Below are 25,292 nucleotides of genomic sequence, written 5' to 3'. Positions count from 1 at the left end.
CAAACTAAGCGGGTTTCAAAATTAAATTCACCCGCCGAAGAAACCTTTGACGCACGGGAAAGTTACTGAAAGCTAGAGAATAACATGTCCAGCTTATATGTAGAAGAACATTATGCAAATCTTTTCTGACCCTACCACCAAAACCCTAGAGTGGATGAATTCTTGAAGAAATCGCATCATTTTGGGAGCCGCAGTATTGTATTGTCACATAGTACAGTGGTTACTGGGATTTACTATTACAGTAGAGTTCGAAAGCAGCTCACCCCTCGAGGACACACTGGATCTCACCTCATTTGTTTCAGGCCGCTGAATAGAAAACTGTAAAGCTTCAGCGCAAGATATATCATACGAACATGATTTATAATTGGCCAAAGAGCCTGCTACGCAATAAGAGAATTATAAAGTTGACATCAACATTTCCAGGCAATACCCGATAGCGCAGAGACATGGCTATCGGTGATTTTTATGTAGCTCGTCTCCACCACCCTGACCAAAACTTCCTCAACCTCTTGCCACCATGTTGCTTCCCATACTCCGACCCTAGGCCAGCCATACTGGTCAAGGTATCGGGGTGGTTCTCGCCGAGACATATCTCGCGCTTTTGCACAATCTGCGTAAAAAGCTGGTCGGCTTCTTCGTACCGGCCCAGTTCCGACAATGTGGAAGCCAAACTGGCCATAGCTGTCAGAGTATCGGGATGGGCATCACCTAACTTTGTCCTGCGACTTTCCATCACTTGCTGCTGGAGCTTTTTGGCCTCTTCAAACTGGCCCTGGCTAGAATATGTCGACGCTAGGTTGGCCATGGTCTCCAGTGTGTCAGGATGGTTATCACCAAGCTTCGTCTTGCGAGCCTTCATCACTGGCTCAAAGAGCAGCTCGGCCTCCTCCCACCGATCCATGTGCCAGTATGTCCACGCAAGGCTGGCCATACTTTCCAGAGTGTGAGGATGATCTTCACCGAGCTTTATCTTGCGAGTTCGCATCACCCGCACCTGGAGCATCTCGGCCTCTTCCCACCGATTCATGTTCCAATATGTCCACGCAAGGCTGGCCATACCCTCCAGAGTATGAGGATGGTCCTCACCGAGCTTTATTTTGCGAGTATTTATCACTTGCACCTGAAGCTTCTCAGCCTCTTTCCATCGGCCCTTAATCCAGTACGTCGCCGCTAGGTTGGTAATACTCGTCAGTGTGTCGGGGTGGTTTTCGCCGAGTCTCCTCTTACGCAACGAGAGTACTTTCACTGTGAGTTTCTCTGCCTCTTCCTGTCGGCCCTGTTTCCAATAAGTCTCTGCCAGGTTCTCTATACTCTTTAACAATTCAGGGTCGTCCTCATCAAGCTTTACCCTCTGATGTTCAATCACCTGTAAAAACAGGTTTTCGGCCTCATTCCACTGGCCTTCGAGATCGAATGCTGTCGCTAAAATCGCAGTACTTGCGAGGGCATCTTCACTGTTGGCACCAAAAACTCTCTCCCTCTCTTCTCTTGATTTAGATGCCATTTCTCTCACCTCCGCAATGTTACCGCTTTGCGAGGCATATAGTGCGCCTCTGTAAAGTAGCGTAGCCCATTGTGCTAGAGAATCTGGTGATTCTGGCTGATGCAATATAGCTGATTTCACATGGGGGAAAAGGAAACGGCACCTTTCCCAGTTTTCAAACTTCGCTATGGGAAACTCGTGCCATAGATTGTGAATGAATCGTCTTTTCCACCGCTCTGTTTTTCCATGAGATTGCAGCCATAAACGTGCAGTCAATTGCACCAATCTATGCATCGTGAAAAGTGTGCCATCGTTGTTTACGGAAATGAATGAAAAGTCTCGTAAAGTTGTAAGGTCATCCTCAAATCCATCATCTGTATCCAGCTCACGTGTTTTTCCAAGAAGGCATTCTGGAATTCCTTGCCGATCAAAAAAGCTCATGAGAGAGAGTAAGTCTGCTGCGGACCGTCTTGTTCGTCGAATATAGTCAAAAGATATCTGCCATGTAACCATAATGGAGTTCTTTTCCCCCACTCTCGGCAATGATCCCCTGCCTTGTCGTTAAGAAGCTTGATCGCTTCGGAGTCGCCCTTCTGAAGTTTCTTTAGATATTGCGATACCGAGCAACGGGGTGCTCGATGTTTGATATAGCTGGCTGCCTGTACGATTGCCAGTGGCATGAACTCGAGTTGTTCCACTAATTTGACGCTCGCTTCGCTCTCCTCTCGCAGTTCAAGCTTTTTTTGCAGAAGTCTAAGAGCCTCAAATCTTTTCATCGGTTCGATTTCGATAAGATTCCTGTAATCGACGAGTTTCAATGCTAGTTCCTTGCTTCGAGTGGTAAATAGGATTGAGCCATTCGAGCTTTGCGGGAGGAATTCTAGAAGCGGCCGTGGCGAGGCATTGGCTCGACCATTTCTCTGGCCCTCCCGATCCGTTGCAGAGAGCTTGCGAAGAAATCCGTCGTCATCAACATTATCAACGATCAGAACCCATTTGCTTGTCCTCCCATCCAGGAGCCAATTTTGTACCAGCCTTAAGATATTTCCATTGGGATCATGGCGGCCTGGAAGTCTAATTCGGTCCGCAATGTCCCGGAAGCTTTCCTCAAACCGGGCTGCATTACTCGCATGAATCCAGAAGACCCATGTGGACGGCGATTGGGATCGTACCCTGTAGGAATATTCGATAGCAAGTTGCGATTTCCTATCGAGTTATGAGCAACAATCTTATTTATGCCTGCATTCTACTAACCCGACACCGCCCAGACCGAAAAGCGCTACCATGCTACCTGGAGCCGAGGCTTTCTCGTGAATCTGATCGAGTAGATTATCGCGACTGATAAATTCTGGATTTTGCGTGAAGGGGACAGTGGACAAGGGGCTCGGAGGGGTTTCAGGCCGCTCTAGGGGTATCATGATTAAAACGAAGCTCAGTCTTATTTCTACCCAAGAACTTACCGTGATGCTGATGGTAGTGTGTCCCACCGTGGTATGTGTTGTTGATACTATTATCCGCATATCCTGCAAATAATTTTCCACCGGATTCTGCGCTCACTCCGGAGATATTCACGGTAGTCCGTTTTATCAACCTTGTGTCTCTAGCCGGGGCCATCGTATCTCGACTCGAAAGCATAGTGAATCCAAGTGGCTTATTCAAGTGAATTGAATCTCCTAGAAAGAATGTCTGGAACTTCGACTGTCCTGCTGAAGTCGCTGATTACCAAGGATCTCAAACACATTCAGGAGGTACCTCCAAGGTTGAAGTCATCATGTAGATCCACGTGTTGCCGCGCGCTTTGTTCCCTAATCTAAGCGATGGTTCACTAACGGTCATATACGAGTAGACATGCCGCACTCCACAACACGTGTGGTCGTCCGATTCGCGAGAAGAAATCCACTAGTTCAGCCCGTTTCATGACACATGGGGCTCTAGATAAAGTCACAATTTTCCCAACATGGAACCCTGAGTAGAAACAAAACCTCTAAGCTAAGGCAACTTATTTGTGCACTCCTTTAGTTTGATCGGTCAAATTGACTTTCACTTCTAACATTTCATATGAAGTTACTTACTTACAAACAATTCACCAAGCATAATCTTCTCTATGAATTTTACGCTCAAATCTAGGTGAGCGCAATAGTTAGTCACGTGTGTGAAACTAGAATGATATGGATCGGCGCCCGAGCGCTGCGGCCCACTCCACTAAGAGTATAGTAAATTACGCACACGGTCTCCCGAGGTCTTTCCGCGTTAGTCTCGGGTTAAAAGTCCCCCTGATTGGTCGGGTTGCTTATAATTTGGGGCGCAATGTGACTGGAACTACCCCCAGGGCTACCTATCTACCTATCTCGCCCTCGAGGTACAAGGCCGTGCCTATGGAAGTAGTCTCGGGTTAAAAAGTGTTCTGATTGGTCAGGTCGCCTGTTGGTTTGGGCAGAGTGACTCTAACTACGTAAATAGGAGAACGACCACGTAGCGCTAGCACCGCTCGGAACATGATCTGCGCAAACTACCGCCGATATCAACAAAATGATTTGGTTATTGCTTATATTTCGATGCGATTGAATTCAGTTCAGGTGATGCACGAACACTCCACCCAACTTTCACCAAAGCTCTTTTGTAATCTGAGCCGTAGAAGACTTTTCGCGCCCCTATAAGGTCACCATGTCCCTCAATCTTGTATTTGGTTGAAATCTTGTTTCAGTAGACTTTGCTCCGCTTCATATTCTCCTCTTTTTTTCAATTTACTGCAAAATGTTGAGACCTCTGTGTCTATTCTTTCTGGTTCTCTATCCTACAACTACTGTGGTAGCATTGCCTCCTAGTAGACCCGGGCTGGGAGAGCCACCAAAACCGCCAATGAAAGCACCTGATCGCTCTCTAATTCCTGCAGCGGTGCACCCTGAAAACTTTCGTGGATCAGCAAACAACGGCGAAGACATACCGAATACGTCCGATAGCAGCTCATCAGGCAGTGGCTCAAATGCCCCGTTGTTCTCAACTTCAAGTAAGCCTATTCTTCACAGGAGTTCCGCTTTTAAACCATCTAATTGAACCGGTAGACCGCCTTACGGACCTGGCCTATCTTGTTAGCGGCCTACTTGGGGATTTTGCCTCTTTATCAGGAAATGGCAGCACAACCCCCATATCAACATCATCGACTGGTACTGCCACATCATCGACGGGTATTGCCACACCATCGAAAGGAACAGTGCTCGCAACTAGCACCACAACACCGATCGCAGTACTGGGCTGCAGCATCTTTCAAAGCTATATGTCCCTTTGTTCCTGGACTGTTAGTGGAAGTCACAGCTCAATCGCACTAGACTCATCTGCTTTAGCCTCCTGCGCGTGCTATTCGTCGACGTATTATGTCCCCGATGCTTTGGACAGCGCAGCTCTTGCTTGCGCAAGATATACGGCCGGCTCTACCTCAACGGCGACTAACACAAATCTTGCCGCTGCTACCACGGCGTCGAGCTTTACAGGATTTTGCGCTGGAATGAGCAATGTACGGGATTATCCTAGCGCCGAATTTGCAAAGGCGACCGAGCCGCCCACTTCGAGCCCTTCTGTCACCGCGGAGTCAGAGTCCAATGATGGTAGACGATTGGGTGTCTCTGAAGTTCCGGTATTGATTGTCATTGCCACTTTTATTACTTTGCTCTTGTAGGAATGGCCTGGCAGAAGGCTAATATATTAGCTTTGAATTATTAGGCCCCTGATTCTTTTCTAAAGATGAATAGCATGTATCTCTATATATCATGCTGCCTAAATCTCGGTGCTATCCATAATACCGCCTTGTAGAGGGGCCTGTGGACAAAAGATATGTGGAAGCAGGCATGTTAGTTTTATCCCGGATCATAGATCCTGAGCTTGAAAAGTGATTTTACTGTCCGAACCATAGGAAGCCATTGGTGATCCGCACAATATTCTACTAAAGAGCCCAGTGTCAGCACCGTGGAGTATACTAGACCATGGTTCGTTTCTCTGGGCACTCACTGCCAGTCGTCGCACTCCAAGAATCTGGACTGTTCTTCGCTAACTGGCTTGCAGCCTAATAGATACCGACAACACTATTCTATCAAATCAGATTGACAATGTAAGTGCGTTTAATTCAGGGTAGCAACCTATTCTCTGGCTGCTACATGGTACAGCTAGTTTTTGAAAAACGCATTAACATCGAACCCTTTGGCCATTCCCACGATCCCCTTGCCTTGGCTTGTGGCTTTAACATTGTGAATTTCCTGACGAACCTCTCCATTATCATCATCGGTATTGACTAGACCGACGAGGAGCTTTCCACCGTCACTAATGTCAACATTTGTGATCGTTTGCTCCATGCTCACGTGGCAAACCTCCGCGAGCAGCTCTTCTAGTAGCTTTCGAGAATTATCTAGTCCAGCATCTTGATCTTGGAGTTGCTGAATCGCTTCGGTGCTATATTGAGGGTCATCTAAGAGCTGCCCTTCTGCGATGCTCTGCAAGGCCTTTTCCGACACGGCCTTTTGATTGTTAATCTCGATGATCTCTTGAGTGAGCTCAGTTTCCTTGATACAAATCTCTCGTTGTATCGCTTCGGAGGTAGTGTCAGATGCTGCGACCGACAGCCTAAAAAGCCAATGAGCCTGTGGCCAATGCTTGAATCAAATATGGAAGCAGAAGATAAACATACAGGGTAACAGTGCTTATTGCTATGTTTAGAGTGGACTCATAGCGGTTGAGCTGCTGACATAATTTCTCGACAGATCTTTCAGCAAAGACGCCGAGATGGACACGTTCCCAAGCGCGCATCTTTGCATCCGAGCGCTTGGTCCATCGTGCCAGCTTCATACCGAAATTGTCAGACGCTTTTTGGCAATTCGTAACAGCCAGCTTTAGTGCTTGTCTCGCATCGTCCGTAAGGTGGTCAAGCTTAGAGGTCTTTTGTGCACTGTCCAAGGCCAGAAGAATGGCCTCTACGGCCGCTAGCTCATATTTGAGGGATGCCAATACGTCGGGTGCATCTCTGATAGCCTTGATGTCATGGATTAAAGCATTTATGCTCTGTAGCGCTGCTCCAGCGATCCCAAGTGTTCCAGCAGTCAAGCTAAATGGATCCATCGTCACAACTGAGTAAGGAAAGGATATTTCGCATGGGGGAAATTGCGAAGTTCACTTTCCTTGTTGACGGAATGGTCCCTTCTTTCGAATCCTACTTATAAGGCGACCCTTCTCTTCTAGGTTCAATACAAATACATCAAATTAGCTAAGGGACGATCCACGCCGTCAATCGGGAGGCTCCGATTTCAATTCCCACCTATGCTCCTGTAGGCCAAGAATCTAGACCTACCCCGCGAACCGGATGAGACTTTGTCGGCCAATCATGGCCCATTACGAACGATGTCAGACAACAAGTTTACCGGATAGAGCTAGACAAAGTTATAATCTTTGAGTCAGCCTCGCTTGTCAGCGTAAAGAGCTGAGGCGATGGATCGTCTCCTGCGAATTGGAACAAGACACGTTTGACACGGCCAGTTCTTCTGACTGATCTTTTAGCGAAGAAAGCGCGGCAACACTTCAATATTCATGGATTTACTGGATGACTGAGAATAGCCATGACCCAAACGTGTTGGTATTAATAATATAACTCAAATATATACGAAGGTCATGTTCAACCCACGAATGTAGATACAAACATCATCATGGTCTCTGGTTATGAATAATGGTTCGCAGACTGTCAAAGAGATCATTCAAAAAATTCAAAAGCTAGGATGGGAAAACTAGGCCCATTTTATAAAGGGAAAATTGATCGCGAGCATGTCGATGTTCGTTCAGTCTGACTTAAAGATCTCAATACAAACTTCTAGGGCGTACAATATATTGATATCACAAGGTAGATGAGGTAGACCATTAGCCTGAAGATAAGCCAGCGAATCCTAGCCATATAACTTAGTTCTGCCACTGCGGAGAGGGCTCTAAAACCCCGAAACGTGTCCTACTTTAATGTGAGACGTACGGGGATCTCCGCAAACGGCTATTTAACTAGCTATGAGGAGCTAGGGTAAAAGCCACCGACTACGACACGCTTACTAACCACGCTCAGGCCATCCGCTACGTGGCCAAGTTTATATATCAGACCGTCGTCCTTGCTTAGTTCTAATGCGCTAAGTCTAACGCCGATAACGACTAAGAAGGCCTCGATCCCGAGGTTAGGGAGTACAGTCCAGAAAACGCTAGGTACTCACTAAACTTACGACTACGGTTCAGGGTTGAGAGAGTACGTCCCTCGGTTCGCTATTCGATTCCACGGTGCCAAATTAATCTAACCCCATTTGGCTATGAACGACATAAGCAGCAATTGAGGCTGAAGTAAGGACTAAGAACGGGGCCTATTTATATGATATAGGATATTAAAGGGATATATGGGAGGACATAGTGGTTTGGGAAGGCAGATGGTGCATCTGCGCGCGCTCTTCATACCTAGATGCCTCCCGCGGCTACCCGTGTACACTTCGGCGCAGTGTCCCTATCAACCCATGCTGGGATGTTCCAATTCGCCCAGGGTGTGTGCCGATTTCTTCTCCCGCTCCCGTGCATCTAGTAAGCATGCGTCCGCGAGGGGCGGGATGGCTCGGGCTAATATTTTAGTACTATATAGCTCAGCCCATGGGGCCAAAAACCAGCCAACCATCTACCCGGAGGTATGATCAGCTGCGTTAAGGCCACCCACTAGCAAAACGATGGAGGGGTCTCTCTTTATCTATTTCAACTCTTCCTTCCGCCAGTTTCGTCAGATAATCATACCACTTCACTATGTCTGACGAATTCCCTCTTTTGGCTCCTCTTCCACCACTTGCCCTTCACCCATCGCTCAAGCCGGAACAACTCGATGCGGCCACAATTACGGGTGGTTGGCTTTCATCTCTCGCGGAAAGCTTACAGAAGGGTCAACCCGAAGAGGCACTGGACCACTTTTTAGACAAGGAGTCGTGGTGGAGAGATTTCATATCTCTTTCGTGGGATATCACAAGTTTGAATGGGGCCGAGGCTATAAGCAACTACATTTGCAACTCGGAGGCTGGGCTTACGGAGCTCAAAGCTGACCAACCTGGTGCATTGCAGCCGCACTTGGAAGACTTGGGAGGACTCAAGTTCATACAGTCTGGATTTAGCTTTAAAAGCAAGTTCGGCGATGGACGAGGTATTGTGAGGCTGGCGAATGTTGAGCCGGATCAATGGAAGGCATGGACTGTATTCACTATGCTTGAACATTTGGTTGATGAGGGAACGGCGAAGACGGAGGAGACGGAGGAGGTTGATGGAACTTCTGGTGCTTCTAACCATGAAGCTTCAACACCAGACATTCACAGTGACGCTTTGCAAGTCTTGATAATTGGAGCAGGTAAGCCAGCAATAGATCCACACACTAGGTCAACGTATTAACAATCGAATATAGGTCAATCTGGCCTCGCACTTGCCGCCCATCTGCAAGAACTTGGTCTCAGATATCTGGTTGTGGACAAAGCAGAGCGACCTGGAGACTCATGGCGAGCCAGATATGATACAGTGAAATTGCACACACCTCTGTTCGGTGACCACTACCCGTTCCTGAAATATCCTACCAACTGGCCCCGCTATCTCGATCAAGAGCATGTCATAAAATGGATGGAGCACTATGGGCAGATCATGGGTCTCAACATAAAGCACAGCACCCTTGCAACAAACGTTGTATACAATGAATCTCAGCAACGGTACTCAGTCGAGCTGGTGAGAAAGGACGGTGTACAAGCCATCAACCCCAAGCATGTGGTACTTGCGACGGGTTTATTTAGCGATATTCCAATTCGTCCTAATTTCCCGGGCGAGGAATCGTTTAAGGGTCAAATTTACCACACCGTGGCACATAAGTCAGCTGCTGCTGTGCCAGATCTGAAGAAAAAAAGATCACAATCATTGGATCTGGGACGAGCGCTCACGACATTGCCCAGAACTTCGTCAACCATGGAGCCGAGAATGTGACGATGGTGCAACGTGGCAAGATATTTGTCGTCTCTCGAGATTCTCTAGAAGACTTTGCGCTACCACTGTGGAAAACTCCTGGGTTGAGCACCGAAGATGCTGACCTTTTGGGAAACTCACTGTCAATCCCCGTTGTGCGCACCCTCAGCGTTGGAGGGTCTCAGATGATGTCAATGAAAGACAAAGTCATGTTGGATGGGCTCGAAAAGGCTGGATTGGTAGTGAAGCGAGGAGATGGTGGGGATAGTATAATAGATCATCAGATCTTCAAGACAGGTCATTTTTACATTGACCAAGGAGCCTGTCAGATGATTATCGACGGTCAGATCAAAGTGCAGAGATGCGAGTCGGGTGTCCAAGAATACTACCCCGATGGGATCGTCCTGGGTGATGACACGAAGATCGAGTCTGACATGATCATTCTAGCCACGGGTTTCGAGCTCTGTACTAAGATAGTTGAGCGTATCATGGGGCCCGAAGTTCGGGACAAGGTAGGGGATATTTGCGGTTTGAATGAGAGTCAAGAACGCAATGGTGTAAGTCAAGATTCTGAGCTCAGCACTGTCTTACATGGCTGACGCATTCCTCATAGCTTTGGAGACCAACTGGTATGCCAGGGTTCTGGTATATGACGGGCAGTTTTATGTGGTCGAGGCAATTTGCTCCGATTGTCGCTCTGCAGATCGCGGCTATAGAGCGGGGAATGAGCAGTTATCATTCTTCACGGTAGAATCTTTGCAAATAACATTGAACTGGCCACCCTAAGTACATACAAGTACTACGTGAATCACAGGCAAAATATGATCAGCGAGGTTCGATTGACGACAAAGCTTAATATGTTGCATCATTGCCAGAAAACAGCCTGAGCAGGGTTATCTTAACGATAGACCTAATCAAGGGTCTCCATTACAGTACTATATATCAATCAACATAGTTATTGAACGATCTACGTACGATGTAATCGTGGCTGATACATCTTTAGAATCTCCTTCCACCGGGGAGAATTCATAGCCACGATATTTGGTAGCTCTCTTTCCACATACTAGACCCGCACTCTAGTTAGCCAATGAAAACTACGGACGTCGTATTAGATCACTCACATCACGGTACTTTCCTTCCATTCGCACCATCAAAAAGCACTTGAATGGCATGGTATCTGCCACGAAGAAATCGTAGAGTTTCCGTCCCCGTATGTTTTCATTGGGGTTGAGAACATTTGCGAGTTCCTCCCGCACAATCGTCCATCCTCCCTGCTGTTCGAGACCCAAAGCACTCAACAAAAACCCGACATGATTCTGTAACAAGGAGTGATGCACCTTGGACCACGCATTATGTAGATTACTGGTCAGAACAGCGCTCCCCGAGGGAATCGCATCCAGCCCACCGCCACAATATTCTCGGAGCGTCGGGACGTGTAATCGGATCCCACCAAAATCACGTACTGCAAATCCCTTGATGTCTCCAGTTTGCCGACAGACACGCACAACGATGTTTTGGCCATGCGCCTTAAGCGCAATTCCATATTGTAGTAAGGGTGGGATTGTAAGTTTGAACAAGCATGCGGTATATCTATATTAAAATATCAACATCCCTCCCGCAAGGTGTGTGGTTACAGTATGAAATACTTACTTTCGGAACCAATCCTTTTTTTTCTGAACATTTTCCAAATTATACAAGCTCTCAGCGTAAGAAGTCTTGGCTTCTGGGGGATGTTGTGCCAATGCAGCAGCCAGGATCAGTGTTTCATCATTTGCTTGGGCTTTTGTTTCCAGATTATCGCGGAGAATACAGGAAAAGTGCTTGGCTTTGTTAAAGTCCGACTGACTCCCTGTAATAGAGCCAATCTCCCGGAATACCCACAAGTCCGGAGGAAGGAATCGCTCGAGTAGTTCGCTGAACACTGGACCGCCCATCGTACTCCATGGGGTAATTGTCCGTAGTGCGGATGTGATATTACAAGCCAACGAGAGCTTGAGGTGATATGGAAACCCTAGCTCTGGACGGCTAGTCAAGGTACGCATGGATGCTTGCGCGTCTACACATTCCTCAATGATTTTGACAACCACGGCGCTGGGAAAATATGTTTTAACGGCCGGGAGTTGTTGAACGAGACAGGGGACAACCAATCGATCATCACTCGGCTGAGGTATGTCTAATGTCCTGAGAAGAGGGGTCATTGTCTCTTCATAAAAACCTGAGGGATGCATGTCGATGCGAAGAACGGATACAAATGCGATAGATGGTGTCAACATCCCAGGGAGAGCGTTGGGACTGTGAGGCTTTAATGGAGCCTGTGCGTAACAGAGACGGTGATACTATTAAATAAATTCTATTAGTCTTTGCACACAATTCCTGGTTGTTATCGAATGTTCCTACCGGGTGACTGGGATGGCCAAAGACCATGGTTCTCTCCCATTCTATCGAGGACGAGTCGAAGTTTGCTCTTTCCATCCCGTCACTAATTTCGAGCCATTTCTCTATTTAGGACTTGTTAGTGATGCATAATAATTAGTTTAGTGGGCTTACTAACCTTGGTTATCACTAGAGTTTTTCAGCTCTCTCCCAATCTCCTGGAGTAGAGATTCATCTGCCACATTCAACAGCCAGGGACGCATGTGCTCGAAGATTTCCTCCGGTTCCAGCACCTCGGTTTCGATAGAAAGCGTTCCGATACTTATCACCGGTTTGAAGCTTCCCGGTCGTACCAGAGAGATCACTCGACCGTCTCTGAGTTCATAGTGGGTATCCGGCAGCAGCCCAACCTTGACCCAGCGTTCAGGGTTCTCGGAGCTCTCTTGATGGCTAGTCAAGATGAGATATTTCTGGTTCATGTGCCCTGAAGTTTTGACCGTCGCGGTTGCCAGCCCCTCATTCACAACTTGAGCCAGGAGGCGGCTGGTCGTCTCGAAACGACCGCGACTTTTCCTGGAATTGACAGTCATTAAGGGCGATGACTAGCTACACACTCACACTCATAGGCAGTGGGGGAAGAAAATAAAGGAAATAACACTTGAAGGACCAGGTTAGGCGCCATCTTCGCTCGACCACTTGTAATAAAAGATTAAGATACTGTAAGTTAGTGGGGGAATTGCTTACTGTATGAAGTAGCGGTCTACGGATGATGCAGCATATATGATGTGTATAAGACCTATCCACTTATTCTAGAAGAGGGCAGGCAAATCCTTTTCTTGAGACCACCCCCACGTGCTCCTATTTGGCCTCTTATTAGCCTTCTGCCTATGCTCCCCATTGCTAGCATCGACCTGTCTGCTCGAACAGACTGTCATCGCGTCGTTCCTACTTCAATATCTTATTCTTGAGTGACTTTGAGGCTGGGTAATGAGGTCTCGGATGCATTTAATTTACCAAAATGTACAGACCCGATGTAATTCATGTGAAAAGCAATATACGTCAAGCTATTGGGGCTAGAGAATCGATCAAAGAGTGAAGGTTTTCGCACCAGTTTCAGGACGTACTGTAGCACAGATTTAGCCAATTGCGCAGTTCGCGGGGTGCCGTGAGACAAAACCCGCAATCGATTGGATGGCGACGGGGCCAAAGAGTAGATTAACTGAAACAAAGTTATCTCGCGCCGAGAAAATCACTGGGTAGGGTTTTGTTTGATACTACAGAAGAACCAGCGCCAAGAGACCTGAGCTAGACTGGTTTTTCGGAGTTTGATAAAAAAAGATGGCAACGGAGTGCTCAAAGAATATTAAATTCCCACGCAAAAGTATAATCTGGTAAAGGGCCAACCACAATTGCTATATCCCATACGGCACCACTAATGCCCGTGTATGTTAACCTGTTCGATAGAAGCACAGATTTGGCAATGATAATCAAAGTCTCAAAGAAGATCCCGGCACCTCCAACTCCGGCAATAGCTTGTCCGATTATGAGGGTGACGTAGTTCGGACTTTCACCGTGGATTGCAGACCCGATCTCAATACATCACCGACGAAAGTCCATGTTATGGGAAGGAGAGTATATTATTCGCCGAAAAGTATTTGAAAATTGCAAGTCGTCAGGAGAAAAGCGCTACCAAGCATTGCTTCTGTGACATTTCAATGAAATGGTAAGCGAGCAACACAGCACAGACAAAACCTATGAAGGCCGACTTTGTAGTATGCGACGAAAGGTTATCCTGCTATGCAAATGATACACATTGAGTTCCTTTTATATCTTAGGTATCCAAGTTGGTAAAGCTGACTAATAGTTCGGCGAGTAAATTTAGGCTTTGTAATTGGCTGGACAATTGCTTGATACGTTAAAAAATGGCTAACTGAGCAGCGCGTGGAACTTTAAGAAAGAACCCCTTTTATATCCATTTATTGCATTTGATTGCTGGACGCGAAAGGGAGATCGTGACTTTTCCTGTTCTCTAACCCTGAGAAAGGAGTTAGCCGTGTGTGAAGTCGGTTGAAATAAATTTTAGAGTACGTGAAGTCTATCATATGTAGCAGATTCAATCGAACAGAAAATATTAAAATGAACTATTCATGGAGAACATGAAACAAATGAGAGGTCCCATGCAGACAAATCGTATTCTTGTTTTATTGCGGTTCATCACAGTGTGATATTACCCAGGCATCTGAACAGCACCATAAAGAATATGCCCCTTTCTTTGGTGAATGTGGTTATTAGATTCTACTTTACTTTCCCGGCCAACGGTCTCCAACAGTGCCCTCGACTGCCCCGACGTGGTGAACAGAATTCGCAGCGGCCAATTTGAGTTTCTGACATGCAAGAAAAGCATGTCCACAAACTCTCTGCACATCTCACGAGCATTGTTTTCAATGAGATTAATCCGCGAGATAATGCAATATCGCAGTGTGGGCGTGTTTTCCAACAAACACTTGAGGAGCGCCAAAGCAGAGCTCCAACGCTCACCTGGTCGCGTAAGTCGATCAATAATCTCTTTTTGGACTCGCAATTCATCGTCCGGAGTATGGAATTGAAGGAGCTGCATGATCAAGCTATATGCCATAGCCAAAACAGCAGCTTTATCCTCAGCCCCTTGAAATCCGGGTACTTGACCAGGTCGAGGTCGTTCGCAAATATATGAGACAAATTGCGCCTTGGCTTGAACTGCAGACCAGATGACTCCGTAGGCAACAAGCTCGGCACTTGTTGGTGGGGCAATCTCAAATGGACTTATAACCCAGAGTATGAGGTCTTCGCCCGTTGAAGCCATGGTCCATTTCCGCAGCGCGTGGATAATTACTGGCTCGGTGACGAGCCGCCCTGCCTGAATGGCTGATTTGATTCCGTCACCGGCTTCCACTTGGTCAACTAGTTCCTGGAGGTGTGAGCATAGTACCTCGGCCTCGGCTCTGTTATGACTCTCTGTGCAGAGGTATTCAGAAGTATGCGCTTCGGTGGCTTCAGTTGAATCTATCAACGCGGCCTGGTTGAGCCGTATTCCAGATGTTCCGATCAAATTATGGGCCCTTTCAGATGCTTGAAGTTATGAAGTGTCAGCGTGGGTCCTGTTGATACCAAGAGGAGACATAACTCACAGCCAAATTGTTCCACCAGAAATTGACATACTTTCCAACCGAGATCACTGTCCACATCGCGCTGGCTTCGAATTTTTGCTAGCTCTGCCTTGAAGAATATTGTTGATTCCGTCATTGCTTTGCGAAAATTGCTGGTCTCGTGTGCGTGCTCGATCTGGGCCTGCTCTTTGAGAAGTTGAATAGACCGTTGAATATCATTGACTACCGCTTTATAACTTTCATTGAGGTTGGAATTCAAAGAATCAAGAACTTTGTTCACCTTTGGTTTCGCATACCAGGAGGCCACTTTGATAAAGAAACGGAAGAACTGCTCATATATTTCCGTAAGTCTCTGTTTCATAGCTGCTTTCTGGTACAGATCGAGCCACGCTGTGCAAATCGAGATTCGCTCGGACAGGTCTGCTACAAATGATGAGAGCTGCTCTGCGGTATTAGAGTAGGTAAGGGAAGTCTGGGATTTTATCAGTCAGTATACGGATTGCTTGGTATTCCGTCAATGCTTTACCTGAATGATCATGGTGATAGCACCACAGAGAGTGGATGTGTAATCTGACTGGCTGGGAAAACATTGGAAGATTTGCTTGTGCGAATCAAGCATTTGGCAAACTTTATTAAAGTTCGTTGCAACCTGGCATATGCATTGTAAATCACCTCGTTCTGCAAATTTCTCAATGCTTCATTCTTTGCAGTGGTATAGCTGCTCACCTTGCTACTGGACTGTCTCCATTCCTCTTGGAGCTCATTCGTGATTCTTGTGATTTGGTCCACGGTTAGAAGCCGACCTTTGCTAATTTGCTGCGCCACTTGCTGCGTAGCGTTGTTGTGATGAAATACTCGCCAAGCCTTCGACTTCTTCTTCTTCTCGGTTTCCTCCCTCATTTGCGATTTGAAAAACTTGTCGCATTCGGCTTCAAGAGCTTGGCGGGCAATCTCGACTCCGGTAAAAGAGCTATTTGAGACCGGTTAGTATCCTCAGTTTATATCTGGACCATGTAAAATACCTTTCGATGGGCTCTTGATAGTAAATTCTATCGACTCGGATTTTCTCTTTCAATTCAATTTCCATCTCCATGTCCTCTTGGCACGACCTTGCTTGGACAGCTAGGTCCGAATGAGGCTTAAGCTCGGAAATAAACTGACGCACGACCGCGGGTCTTGCTGGTTCCTGTATTGTACTCATTTTCTAGAATCGCTGAAACCCGAAAGAGGCCACCGATTTTAAAAAACGAATTGTTGTTTAATCAGAGATTTCAAAACGGAGGACCACAGACTGCGAATTCCGCCTGTTGCTCCAAAAGAACAGACATGGCTGTTAGAGGGGTAAGTGGGGGCTAGAATTTACGGCGCGAGGCTGTATGTACATATTGGCTGCCCAAGCTGTGCCGCACGTGCATGCATGAATATTATATCCGGGTGAGAATTCAGTTAATTAGTCTGAGTCAGGCATGAAAATGCCTGCATGGAAAGTCCTGCATGTCTTTCGCAGGAATATGGGGGTCTCCCTCTAATTACAGAGGATTCACTGAACTATAGCTTTGAACTTGTTAATAGTACCATCACCCAAAGGTCGCCCGGCAGACTCGCTTACAACATATGCGCTCAATGGTATGTGCGCAAAATCAAATATCAGCACTAATTGAACTGCGGGGACTGCGGGCCACGGCCCCCACGAGGCGTCGGCTGAGACGCAAGCAGACTAATAAATATCAGCTACAGTATGTAACCAATGAGTGAGACTGTATATCAGCCTGAATGAACCTGCTTAAAGCGAGATGAGGTATCACAGAACAACCAAAATGCCCTCTATTGAAATGGCAGTTTACTGTAGAGTTGTTCCCAGTGTACCTGAAAATCGGTTCATACTTGTTCTAAGCCCAATAACGCAACCCCGAAGATTTGTCCGGACGTTTTCCATCACATGCATGCCACCACAGTTAGCCAATAGGGCGGCTTTAGTACTTTTGGTCGTCGGCGGCTACAAGTCGAGACCTACTTATTAAATAGTCTCTTGGGGCCCTATATGTTGAGGAGTATTTTCTCTCTCTCCATTCTGATAAATGTCAATCATTATGGAAGACCCTGTCTTGATTAGCGCACAGATTACGGATACTGTGCCGCATGATGTGCCGGAGGCAGACATTATAAGCACAGATGACGATACTCTGATAAGTAAGCATGGCAATGACCAATGCCTTTCCTCAAATATGCTAATTTCTGGCTTCACGTAGCCGAAAAAATCGAGAAGGACTCCCTCCATGCGGCCGACCCAAGCAAAGCCCCAGAAGGGGAAGGAAAGTCCACAGTGGAAAAGTTGCTCCCTATTGATCAAGGAGTTCAATTGCCTACAACAACAAGAAAAGGCAACGAATATTATAAAGCCACGACGAGTGAAAAAAACGTTCCGACTGATGTCAGTGATAGCTCTGCTACACCACAAAGCAAGAACGATCAGCCATATATTATCTATGTCGATCCAGTGGGCACTCGCTGGACGTTTCCATACGAGGCTGCTAAAACCTGGGATGTCAGTTCTACAAAAGTATGATTCCTCTATTCATATTGACTCTTAGCAGGGTGTGAGAAAATTGGTCAAATCAATATTCGTCAATATCTTCGTTCCCAAATGGATTGCGGCGGATCTTGATGATGAGGGAAATTACCCGGGTGCAAACTACTCGATCATCAAACTGAAGCCTGAATGCACAACTGTTTTCAGTGGCCATTGGGAGAGTTTGGTTTCACCAGGATGGGAGTTCAAAATCGAGTTCAATAGATGTTACATCTTGGATGAAATTCGTTCAGAAATACTCGATAGGGAAAATAAAAGCACCTCAGATACTGAGAGTGTGACATCTGCGAAAGAGAAGGCCATGAGCAGCATCTCAGATTCTGAGAGCGAAGAGGGAACATCTGCCAAACGGAAGGCAAGAAAACCTGCTTCAGATGCTGGAAATGAAGAGCAGACGCTTGCCGAAGAGAAAGTCATGAACAGCATCGTATACGTGGCAACCTATCTAGTCCCAGATAGAGACGGTGATTATAGACGCCACGAAACCGAGCGAAAAGACGAGAAAATCAAACTGATTACGAACTCCGACATCCATGGTCACAACAATGTTCTAGAAGAGCACAGAGAGGTGTATTTTAGTGACTCACATACTATGGACTTTGACAAAAGAATGGTTGACACTATTAGTAGTCCCTGTCTATACATTATCTCACCGATCCTTCTCGATGCTCTTCAAGCCATCATTGATTTCCAGTCCATTTCCGATGAGTTCACTCCCAAGGAATGGCCTAAGAAACCATTCCGCACTGATCTCCACATTGGACGATTTGTGTACCCCTTCGTCGATCTTTACCACTACCGAGAAAAGCTTCTTCAGTATCGGGATGTGGTGAAGAATGATCATGACGAGGAGTATAGCCAAATGTGTGGAGAACATATTGGGATTTTGAATGAGTACCTTGAAAGCCTGTCAGAGATTCGCTTGAAGGATAGTGAGCGGCTCCACGGCGGTCCAGTTCCGAAGACAACATTTACCATTCTTTGGCACCTTCTCAAGCCGGGCTCAGACGTTTTTGTTCGAGAGAACGGAACGCTAAATGCCTACGTTATTGAGTCATTTCAGGGTGGAATCAAATGGCATTCTCGCTCAGAACGCTCAAGTCCGTACGAGGTCAACGTCTGGAATCTCAATTTCGATGGGCAGCATTTGACCCGATCTGTTAAAACGGTTTTTATTCCTGTCTTCGATCATGAGTGCGAGATCAACTCTTTGCCTTTATTCCCAGTCCGATTCCACGTCAATGAAGACCCACAGTACCCTTTATATCAGCAGTTGGTGGATAGAGGAAAGCGATTCGTTAACATGGTGAAAGCCCCTTCCTTCCATGAGTATAGTGGTCCGAGTAAACTGCAAGGCATCCGCACTGTGAGTTGGAACTTATATTGTTACTTTTCCTTATCCCGTTGCTTCCGACTCTAACAAGGTCATAGTACAACCGAACGAGAGTTGTTGTGGACCACACAAGTCAGCCATGGACTCTAGATAGTGTTGACAAGCAACCAAACGCTATCATTCCAGTGAGTAATGTCTATGATGTTGAGCTGGGTGAGCGAACACGTATTGCACATTGCCGATGCAAAACATGCGCGACGAGAGATTTACGCCAGACCAGCATGGAGCGTCGTTCGTTTGATGACTATGATGATATTGATCTCAAGTCCCGAAAAAACTTAACTGATCATCAATATCTACTTTGCTGGTCGCATGTTTATGGATTTATATTGAAGGATCGTGTCTGGGGTGAGTATTACTGCTGCTAGCCTGGCCAATAGACTGATCAGTGTTAACATGAACTAGATATCCTGGAGGTTTCTGGTCTGAGAGATCCAAGGATAGACAAAAACGTGATTGAATCCTTGGTACTGAAGCCGGAAAGTAACAAGGAGATGATCAAGGCTGTTTGCGATATATTCGATGGAACATACCCACAGGCGTTCTCATCTGACTTTGTGCGTGGTAAGGGCGAAGGTCAAATCTTGCTACTGCATGGCCCTCCGGGTACAGGAAAGACTCTTACAGCCGGTATGAGCAATGTTTACCGAAAATGATTCGGATGCAATCTTGCTAATTGACTTTTGGCGCAGAATCTGTTGCGGAGTATACCGGTCGGCCTTTGCTTAGTATTACTGCGGCAGACTTGGGACATGAACCAGAGCAATTAGAGAAGAATCTACTCCAATTCTTCAGAAACGCTAGAAACTGGAACGCCATTGTCCTTCTTGACGAAGCCGATGTGTATCTTGAAACACGTTCCGCACACGATCTTCGGCGAAATAGCATCGTCTCTGGTGAGTCAACCTTGACCCCTTGAGATTTTAAAGTGAACAGCTAAGTCTGACTCGCTTCTAGTCTTCCTTCGAGCTTTGGATTACTTTGAAGGAATTCTCTTCCTCACAACCAACCGTGTTGGAAGCTTCGATGAAGCGTTTCTGTCACGAATCCATGTCCAGATGGGATACGACCCACTCGATGAGGAGTCCAGACAGAAGATTTGGAAGGGTTATTTCGAAAAACTCAGCAAGAATCATGAGAATGACGGCCAGGAAATACGTTGCAGCTATGATGCTAAGGAGTATATCCGTCGGGAGAAGGATCTTCGCGTGCTCGAATGGAATGGTCGTGAGATACGAAACGGTAAGTGATATCGAGCCTGTTCAGCCGCCGAGGTCATACTAATGTAACCAAGCCTTCCAAACGGCCGTTGCTCTGGCATGCTTCCAGGCGAAGAACGAGGGCAATCGTATTCCTGAGTTAACAGATGAACATCTGCGCCAGGTTGTTACCATGTCTCATAATTTCAAAAGTTATCTCAAAGCTGTTCGCGGAGCGGAGGAGGATTGGGCTTTCCAGGCGCGGGTTAGAAATGACAAGGCGAAGGCCTCAGATGGGATGATTCAAAGCCAGGACTCTGTTATTTAGATCTACGACGTCATGTGGAATAGCAAGTGGGATCTCGTGGTATTGGAGGACTCGTTGTTTAGATCTTAATTTCTACTACGTATTTTGGCAAGGCTCTCCGCTGCGAAGTGGCATAGCGGCCGATTTCCCAACGGACATTTTTGGCCTCCGATGAACAAATTACTGCAGTGAGCGCAGAGTTCTTACCTACTGATGCCATGGCTCATACGTCTATGGGTCGATATAAATATCATATATTGTAGTGGGGAAATCACGAGATTTGTATGATTATTGCCTCAGGCAGTGATGTCCTCAAGGAAGGGACATAGGAAAACTACGACTGTAGAGAATGATAGACACTTACAAGAATGCCACTCATTTCCTGATTCAAGATTTATGATCATTATGCTCCTTGATATAGCATCTGATTATCCCTGATAGGCATCATCTGTCTAGAGCTCACAGACCTGACTTGTTGTTGGGTTTTCTTGCCACCATTTGTCGACCCGTCTGTTTTGACCAGACTGCCATCGAGCATCTCCCATTTCAATATATATCTCATTTGGGAACAGATCTCACTCAAACAATACATACTCAGCATTCTTACCCCTGATTCCCCTGCGCTCAAGCTGCGAAGACCGCTTTTCTACACTTGGAAATAACCCTCGGCTACGGCGTTATCGACGTGGCCACCAGAATAATTTACCTGTTTTATTTCCCTCGTTTGTTCGCCCCTCCATAACCCTCTTTTCTGACCTCTCAAGCTCAAGAAAGGATTTCCCCCACTTAGTTAAGAGGGCTCCCAGTTTATATATTTCTCATTTTGAAAACCGATCACAGCGTACACCTCGATGAATGCTCTTGGATGGCTATGTGTGTATGCTAGGAGAACGAGTATTTCAGGAAGCGGCAGTTCGTGCATCATAGTGAAATATAGCTCAACCGTACTTAAGCCAATTTTACTGCATGGCCAGTTCTTAAAGCGCCGTTAGAACCTTAACGGCACTCTAGAGTAAGTTTAAGTGATACGGGTGAGACTAGGACATACATATACATGCTAGTCACGCCTGAGGGTGACCGGACTCAGAAATTTATATCGAACGCCTAGAGGCCTTCTTCTACTCTGTTTTGTTTAACTTTACCTCAAAAAGATGTTTATTGAGACACTTATATTGAAGATACTCGAGGAGCGTATATACAGGGACGCAATAATGAACGTTTCAAAGTACCATATTCTCCTTAATGTGTGTCTTAATGTCTGATGACATCTGCTTTGCTCCGTTTCTTAGCAATAATCAGATTTATCGCTACCACCATTGTTGCATCCGTAAGGACAGTTTTCAGTCTTAGTAATTTTGCCACTATCTCCGCAACGGTAAAGATAATAGTCGTAGTTCACCATGGCAGGATTTATTGGTGGGCTGGACTTTTTCAAGGCCGTGAGAATTTCCTGGTGGTAATCCCCTATGAAGAATCAACGCCAGTCAGTTGAAAATCGTGCAAAGAATTAGGGATGGCTCATGAATTACCTTTACCCATAAGAGTGAATGCGCAATAATCCAGGCCCTTTTGGCAGTTTTCGGCAGCAGCTAGTGACGAAAAGAGGGCGATTGCCGGAACAATGAGTTTCATCTTGAACTGATTTGCTTTCTACCGCAGCTTGAAAATGTGAGAGGCCTGGGTTGCGGATGGTTGGCAAAGATTATGAAAAAAAGTGGGAAGCAGGACTGATATTTGTAGGTAGAATGGGTGCACCAGGGCCGGGCGTGGTCTCCCCAGGTACAAGCCACTCCATAAGCGTCGGCCCCGGGATCAAACAGTTCTAGGATATCTCAAACTTGAGAGATCCTTCTATATCCCTTTTTTCTTTCCTCTCACAGCCTTATTCCTCATTCTGGCCCCCGAAGTCTAGGGAATATGAATCAGAAAGTACGGATCGTTCTTGATTGGAAGGTTCAGATAGCATGCACCCGTCTCTCAGGAACATGCTTTTGATCTAAGCCTAGTCCTTCAGCCCCAAAAGCCTACGAATTTGATTTATTTTGGGCCACGGCCCCCACAACCGAGGCAATCCTACATTGGAGCCTGTCGGATGAGAGAACCGTGTTAGCTGACATGCCCCCACCGTAACAAGTCTTGGGAGTTTAACTACATATTTGTTGGAAATGACTGTCCAATGGTGCATATAGAGGCCAGAGCCCTGTTGGGGCTCCTGCCGATGCTTTCAGTTACCGTACTATGTAACATGCAGGTAGTTTCTCCTCAAACGCGTGTCACAATACTCAGTACTGAGCCTAGTGCAAAGTGTCAATTGTAGGTTTGGCTACATATCCCATCTTAATTGCTGCTAAATAATCATCGAAACCAATCGTTCATTCCCCGAGTCTTGCAGCGTACTCCCTGCTCAAACTACTACCATGATTCTTCCCATGTCGATGGCTCCACAACCCTGTAATAAGGAATAAGAATGATTTTCGTAAGCATGCAAAGGAAGAAAGCGGGCCAAAAGACCCCGGTAATGACCGCCAATATAATAGTCGGATATCTGCATGTCTCGTGCTCATTCTGATCTGGTCCCTGGATGTACCTGCAGGAATAATAATATCCTAGTGGGATGACCATGAACGCAGCCGATGCACTGAAAGCAAGTTCAGTTCAAGCCCAGTCTAGTTGCGAATGGAGCAAGGTATAACTTACATGGGTGTGAACCAATTCAACCAGTCATCCATGGTCTCGACAATACATATGAATCTAGACCTGTGCTGAGATGGAGAATGTGTGGGTTTCAGGGCCACCTGAGAGGAAACTGTCTTCGACTCAACCAAGCTCATAGTGCGGCAATTTCGTTGTAGGGGCGGGACGAATATTGAAAGATGTGACTAGCAAGGAATAGATACAGAGACAATGTTTCGATGGAAAGGTTATATGCCCCCTCGCAGTTAGCGCTGTACTTCAAGACCTGGGTGGGGGCGGGGGGCATGTCGTTCCTTCATCAGATGCTTGACAAGACAAGGAACAGAGGAGGGCGCCAAGGTGTGCAAAATCTACATGAAACAAAAGGATCCGAAATGTAATAGGCCAATCAGATGGAGTAGCTTGGTGTTGGGCTTTCCCGTCAAAACACGAAAGGAAATGAAGAATGCAGAAAATGAAAAACGCCTTGCCAAGGCTCTTAGGGCCATGGCATACTCTCAGCGTACACGGGTCCGAGAAGGATTACGAGCATTAGTTTATCCCAAATATAGGAACAAAAAGAAATATCAAGGTATACTAGTTTAGAGACAGATAATCAGTGCCAACTGTCGATTACATATAATAATGAGCTTCGCTGCCATGTATTGTCAGCATTTTTAACAACTCTATTGTTTACACTCCGAGCCACACCCTTCATTCAATATGAGATTCCCATTCGTGGCTCTGGTTGCCTTAGTCTCGTTTACAATAGGATTCCCTGTCGATACAGACGCTTCCCCTCTTCGTACCTCATCGGATATAGTTCTATCCCGCGCTGTGAGCGATGTCTGGAACGACTCCGCACGGGATGGCAAAGAAGAATCGCAAAATCTTGCACTCTGGAGTCCAGACCCAGAGGAGCATTCGCTTGATATCTTGGAACATCGGGCCTTCTCCGACTGCTTTCGATTGCAGACATACAGGACAGCCAAGGCGAGATGGAAGGGCTACGGCTTATCGTATGTTTACCCCTTACCTGAAATCTGTACTTACATGATGAACTCCAAGCTAACGATGGAAAAGGGTTATTTGGATAGAGGGCGGAGCGCATGTGGCTTCTGCGATATGTGATATCTTTTTCCCCGGTGTGGCGTGCAGCAAAAGCATCGAAATTGTCAACTGGCTTGGGCGGATGACGCTCGCGTCTGTAATGATTTTGGCAGATGATCTTGATCCCCTGACTATTGTGAACGGAGCGGTATCGGCCGCCTTCGGCGGGGGTGACTTCGCGACGTCAGGTGTGTCTGACGAAGCAGCTGCGGCCGCTGATGGGGAGAACCAGGCTAAACGTAGCTTGCCTGGTACCCACTATCACACTAGATTGGTTAGAGGCTTGTCTGCTACAGGCCTAGAGTTTGAAACTGTGGAGCACGTTGATGTTTCGTCATTGAAGCATCGAAAGCGAAGCAACGACGAGCCAGATCTTACGCATCGTTCTATAATTCGAGGTGCAAAGAATGGCAACTCTTCCGTGGATTTTGCAATCAATCATTACAGCGACGGTCAGGCTTCTGTTGCTCTAGATGACTTCGATGAAGTCTTGACGGATGAGGATAGATCCAGGCTGAACAAGCGCAAAACCTTTTCCAAGCCAGGTCTCAAGTTCTCATTCAGCGTGCATCGAAAGATTAAGTTGGAAGAAGGTGGCATCCATACATTTGCCCAAGCCATTGCGAAGGACTGGTCAGAGACTGCCTTTAGTCTGACTGATTGGGGCAATTACTACGGCATCATCGGAGATGATACTACCAACCCTTACGTCAAATTCAAGATCTCAGCTCACCATGCGGGATTTGCCCTGGACTATGATAAAGTGGAATCTTGTGGAAGCATGAATTATGCCTTGTGAGTGGCAAGGTTTAAACCACAATCGGGATACTTCTGATATGAGAATCAATTCCAACATTCTCGTCCAAAGCCGTGTTAAAATCTTTTGTCTTTTTAACTCTCTCTTTGATCTCTGGTTGCTTGCTATGTACTCTTCCAGAGGAAAATGAAGAAAGACAATTCTATCTAGTTTCCCATCAAATTAAAACAATATCGCTATCTCATCCTTTGAAATTCGTATATTCTTTTCTTCCTCCTTTG

General features: G+C 46.4%; 9 protein-coding genes across 9 annotated transcripts; 4 read left to right on the top strand and 5 right to left on the bottom strand.

The window, feature by feature from the left end:
• Positions 1 to 463: 463 nt before the first annotated feature.
• On the bottom strand, positions 464 to 1,504 carry N7511_007318 (uncharacterized protein; the record flags this gene model as incomplete). Its single annotated transcript, XM_057129695.1, has 1 exon — positions 464 to 1,504. One exon carries the CDS (start codon positions 1,502 to 1,504, stop codon positions 464 to 466), a length of 1,041 nt encoding a protein of 346 aa, XP_056982763.1.
• A 416-nt stretch (positions 1,505 to 1,920) lies between these two features.
• N7511_007317 (uncharacterized protein) lies at positions 1,921 to 2,901 on the bottom strand (the record flags this gene model as incomplete). The annotated part of the gene is made up of 2 exons (XM_057129694.1): positions 1,921 to 2,689; positions 2,738 to 2,901. 2 exons carry the CDS (start codon positions 2,899 to 2,901, stop codon positions 1,921 to 1,923), a joined length of 933 nt encoding a protein of 310 aa, XP_056982762.1.
• Positions 2,902 to 4,466: 1,565 nt separating this feature from the next.
• On the top strand, positions 4,467 to 5,156 carry N7511_007316 (uncharacterized protein; the record flags this gene model as incomplete). The annotated part of the gene is made up of 1 exon (XM_057129693.1): positions 4,467 to 5,156. One exon carries the CDS (start codon positions 4,467 to 4,469, stop codon positions 5,154 to 5,156), a length of 690 nt encoding a protein of 229 aa, XP_056982761.1.
• Positions 5,157 to 5,640: 484 nt separating this feature from the next.
• Positions 5,641 to 6,586, bottom strand: N7511_007315 (uncharacterized protein; the record flags this gene model as incomplete). The annotated part of the gene is made up of 2 exons (XM_057129692.1): positions 5,641 to 6,094; positions 6,159 to 6,586. The coding sequence occupies 2 exons, from the start codon at positions 6,584 to 6,586 to the stop codon at positions 5,641 to 5,643; spliced, it is 882 nt and encodes a 293-aa protein (XP_056982760.1).
• Positions 6,587 to 8,278: 1,692 nt separating this feature from the next.
• N7511_007314 (flavin-containing monooxygenase) lies at positions 8,279 to 10,319 on the top strand (the record flags this gene model as incomplete). The annotated part of the gene is made up of 4 exons (XM_057129691.1): positions 8,279 to 8,867; positions 8,922 to 9,344; positions 9,401 to 10,020; positions 10,278 to 10,319. The coding sequence occupies 4 exons, from the start codon at positions 8,279 to 8,281 to the stop codon at positions 10,317 to 10,319; spliced, it is 1,674 nt and encodes a 557-aa protein (XP_056982759.1).
• Positions 10,320 to 10,430: 111 nt separating this feature from the next.
• Positions 10,431 to 12,426, bottom strand: N7511_007313 (uncharacterized protein; the record flags this gene model as incomplete). The annotated part of the gene is made up of 5 exons (XM_057129690.1): positions 10,431 to 10,526; positions 10,585 to 11,053; positions 11,114 to 11,799; positions 11,861 to 11,961; positions 12,015 to 12,426. The coding sequence occupies 5 exons, from the start codon at positions 12,424 to 12,426 to the stop codon at positions 10,431 to 10,433; spliced, it is 1,764 nt and encodes a 587-aa protein (XP_056982758.1).
• A 1,637-nt stretch (positions 12,427 to 14,063) lies between these two features.
• N7511_007312 (uncharacterized protein) lies at positions 14,064 to 16,183 on the bottom strand (the record flags this gene model as incomplete). The annotated part of the gene is made up of 4 exons (XM_057129689.1): positions 14,064 to 14,944; positions 15,004 to 15,454; positions 15,709 to 15,952; positions 16,005 to 16,183. The coding sequence occupies 4 exons, from the start codon at positions 16,181 to 16,183 to the stop codon at positions 14,064 to 14,066; spliced, it is 1,755 nt and encodes a 584-aa protein (XP_056982757.1).
• Positions 16,184 to 17,060: 877 nt separating this feature from the next.
• N7511_007311 (ATP-binding protein) lies at positions 17,061 to 20,492 on the top strand (the record flags this gene model as incomplete). Its single annotated transcript, XM_057129688.1, has 8 exons — positions 17,061 to 17,172; positions 17,232 to 17,527; positions 17,577 to 18,938; positions 19,004 to 19,313; positions 19,371 to 19,595; positions 19,658 to 19,861; positions 19,923 to 20,207; positions 20,260 to 20,492. The coding sequence occupies 8 exons, from the start codon at positions 17,061 to 17,063 to the stop codon at positions 20,490 to 20,492; spliced, it is 3,027 nt and encodes a 1,008-aa protein (XP_056982756.1).
• Positions 20,493 to 23,867: 3,375 nt separating this feature from the next.
• N7511_007310 (uncharacterized protein) lies at positions 23,868 to 25,053 on the top strand (the record flags this gene model as incomplete). Its single annotated transcript, XM_057129687.1, has 2 exons — positions 23,868 to 24,163; positions 24,228 to 25,053. 2 exons carry the CDS (start codon positions 23,868 to 23,870, stop codon positions 25,051 to 25,053), a joined length of 1,122 nt encoding a protein of 373 aa, XP_056982755.1.
• Positions 25,054 to 25,292: the final 239 nt, after the last annotated feature.

Source organism: Penicillium nucicola, assembly GCF_028828085.1.
Source record: "Penicillium nucicola strain IBT 29836 chromosome Unknown utg000007l, whole genome shotgun sequence".
In the NCBI taxonomy this organism is placed as follows: domain Eukaryota; kingdom Fungi; phylum Ascomycota; class Eurotiomycetes; order Eurotiales; family Aspergillaceae; genus Penicillium; species Penicillium nucicola.
Note: the sequence above shows the minus strand (reverse complement) of the source record. Positions and strands in the feature narration are given on the sequence as shown.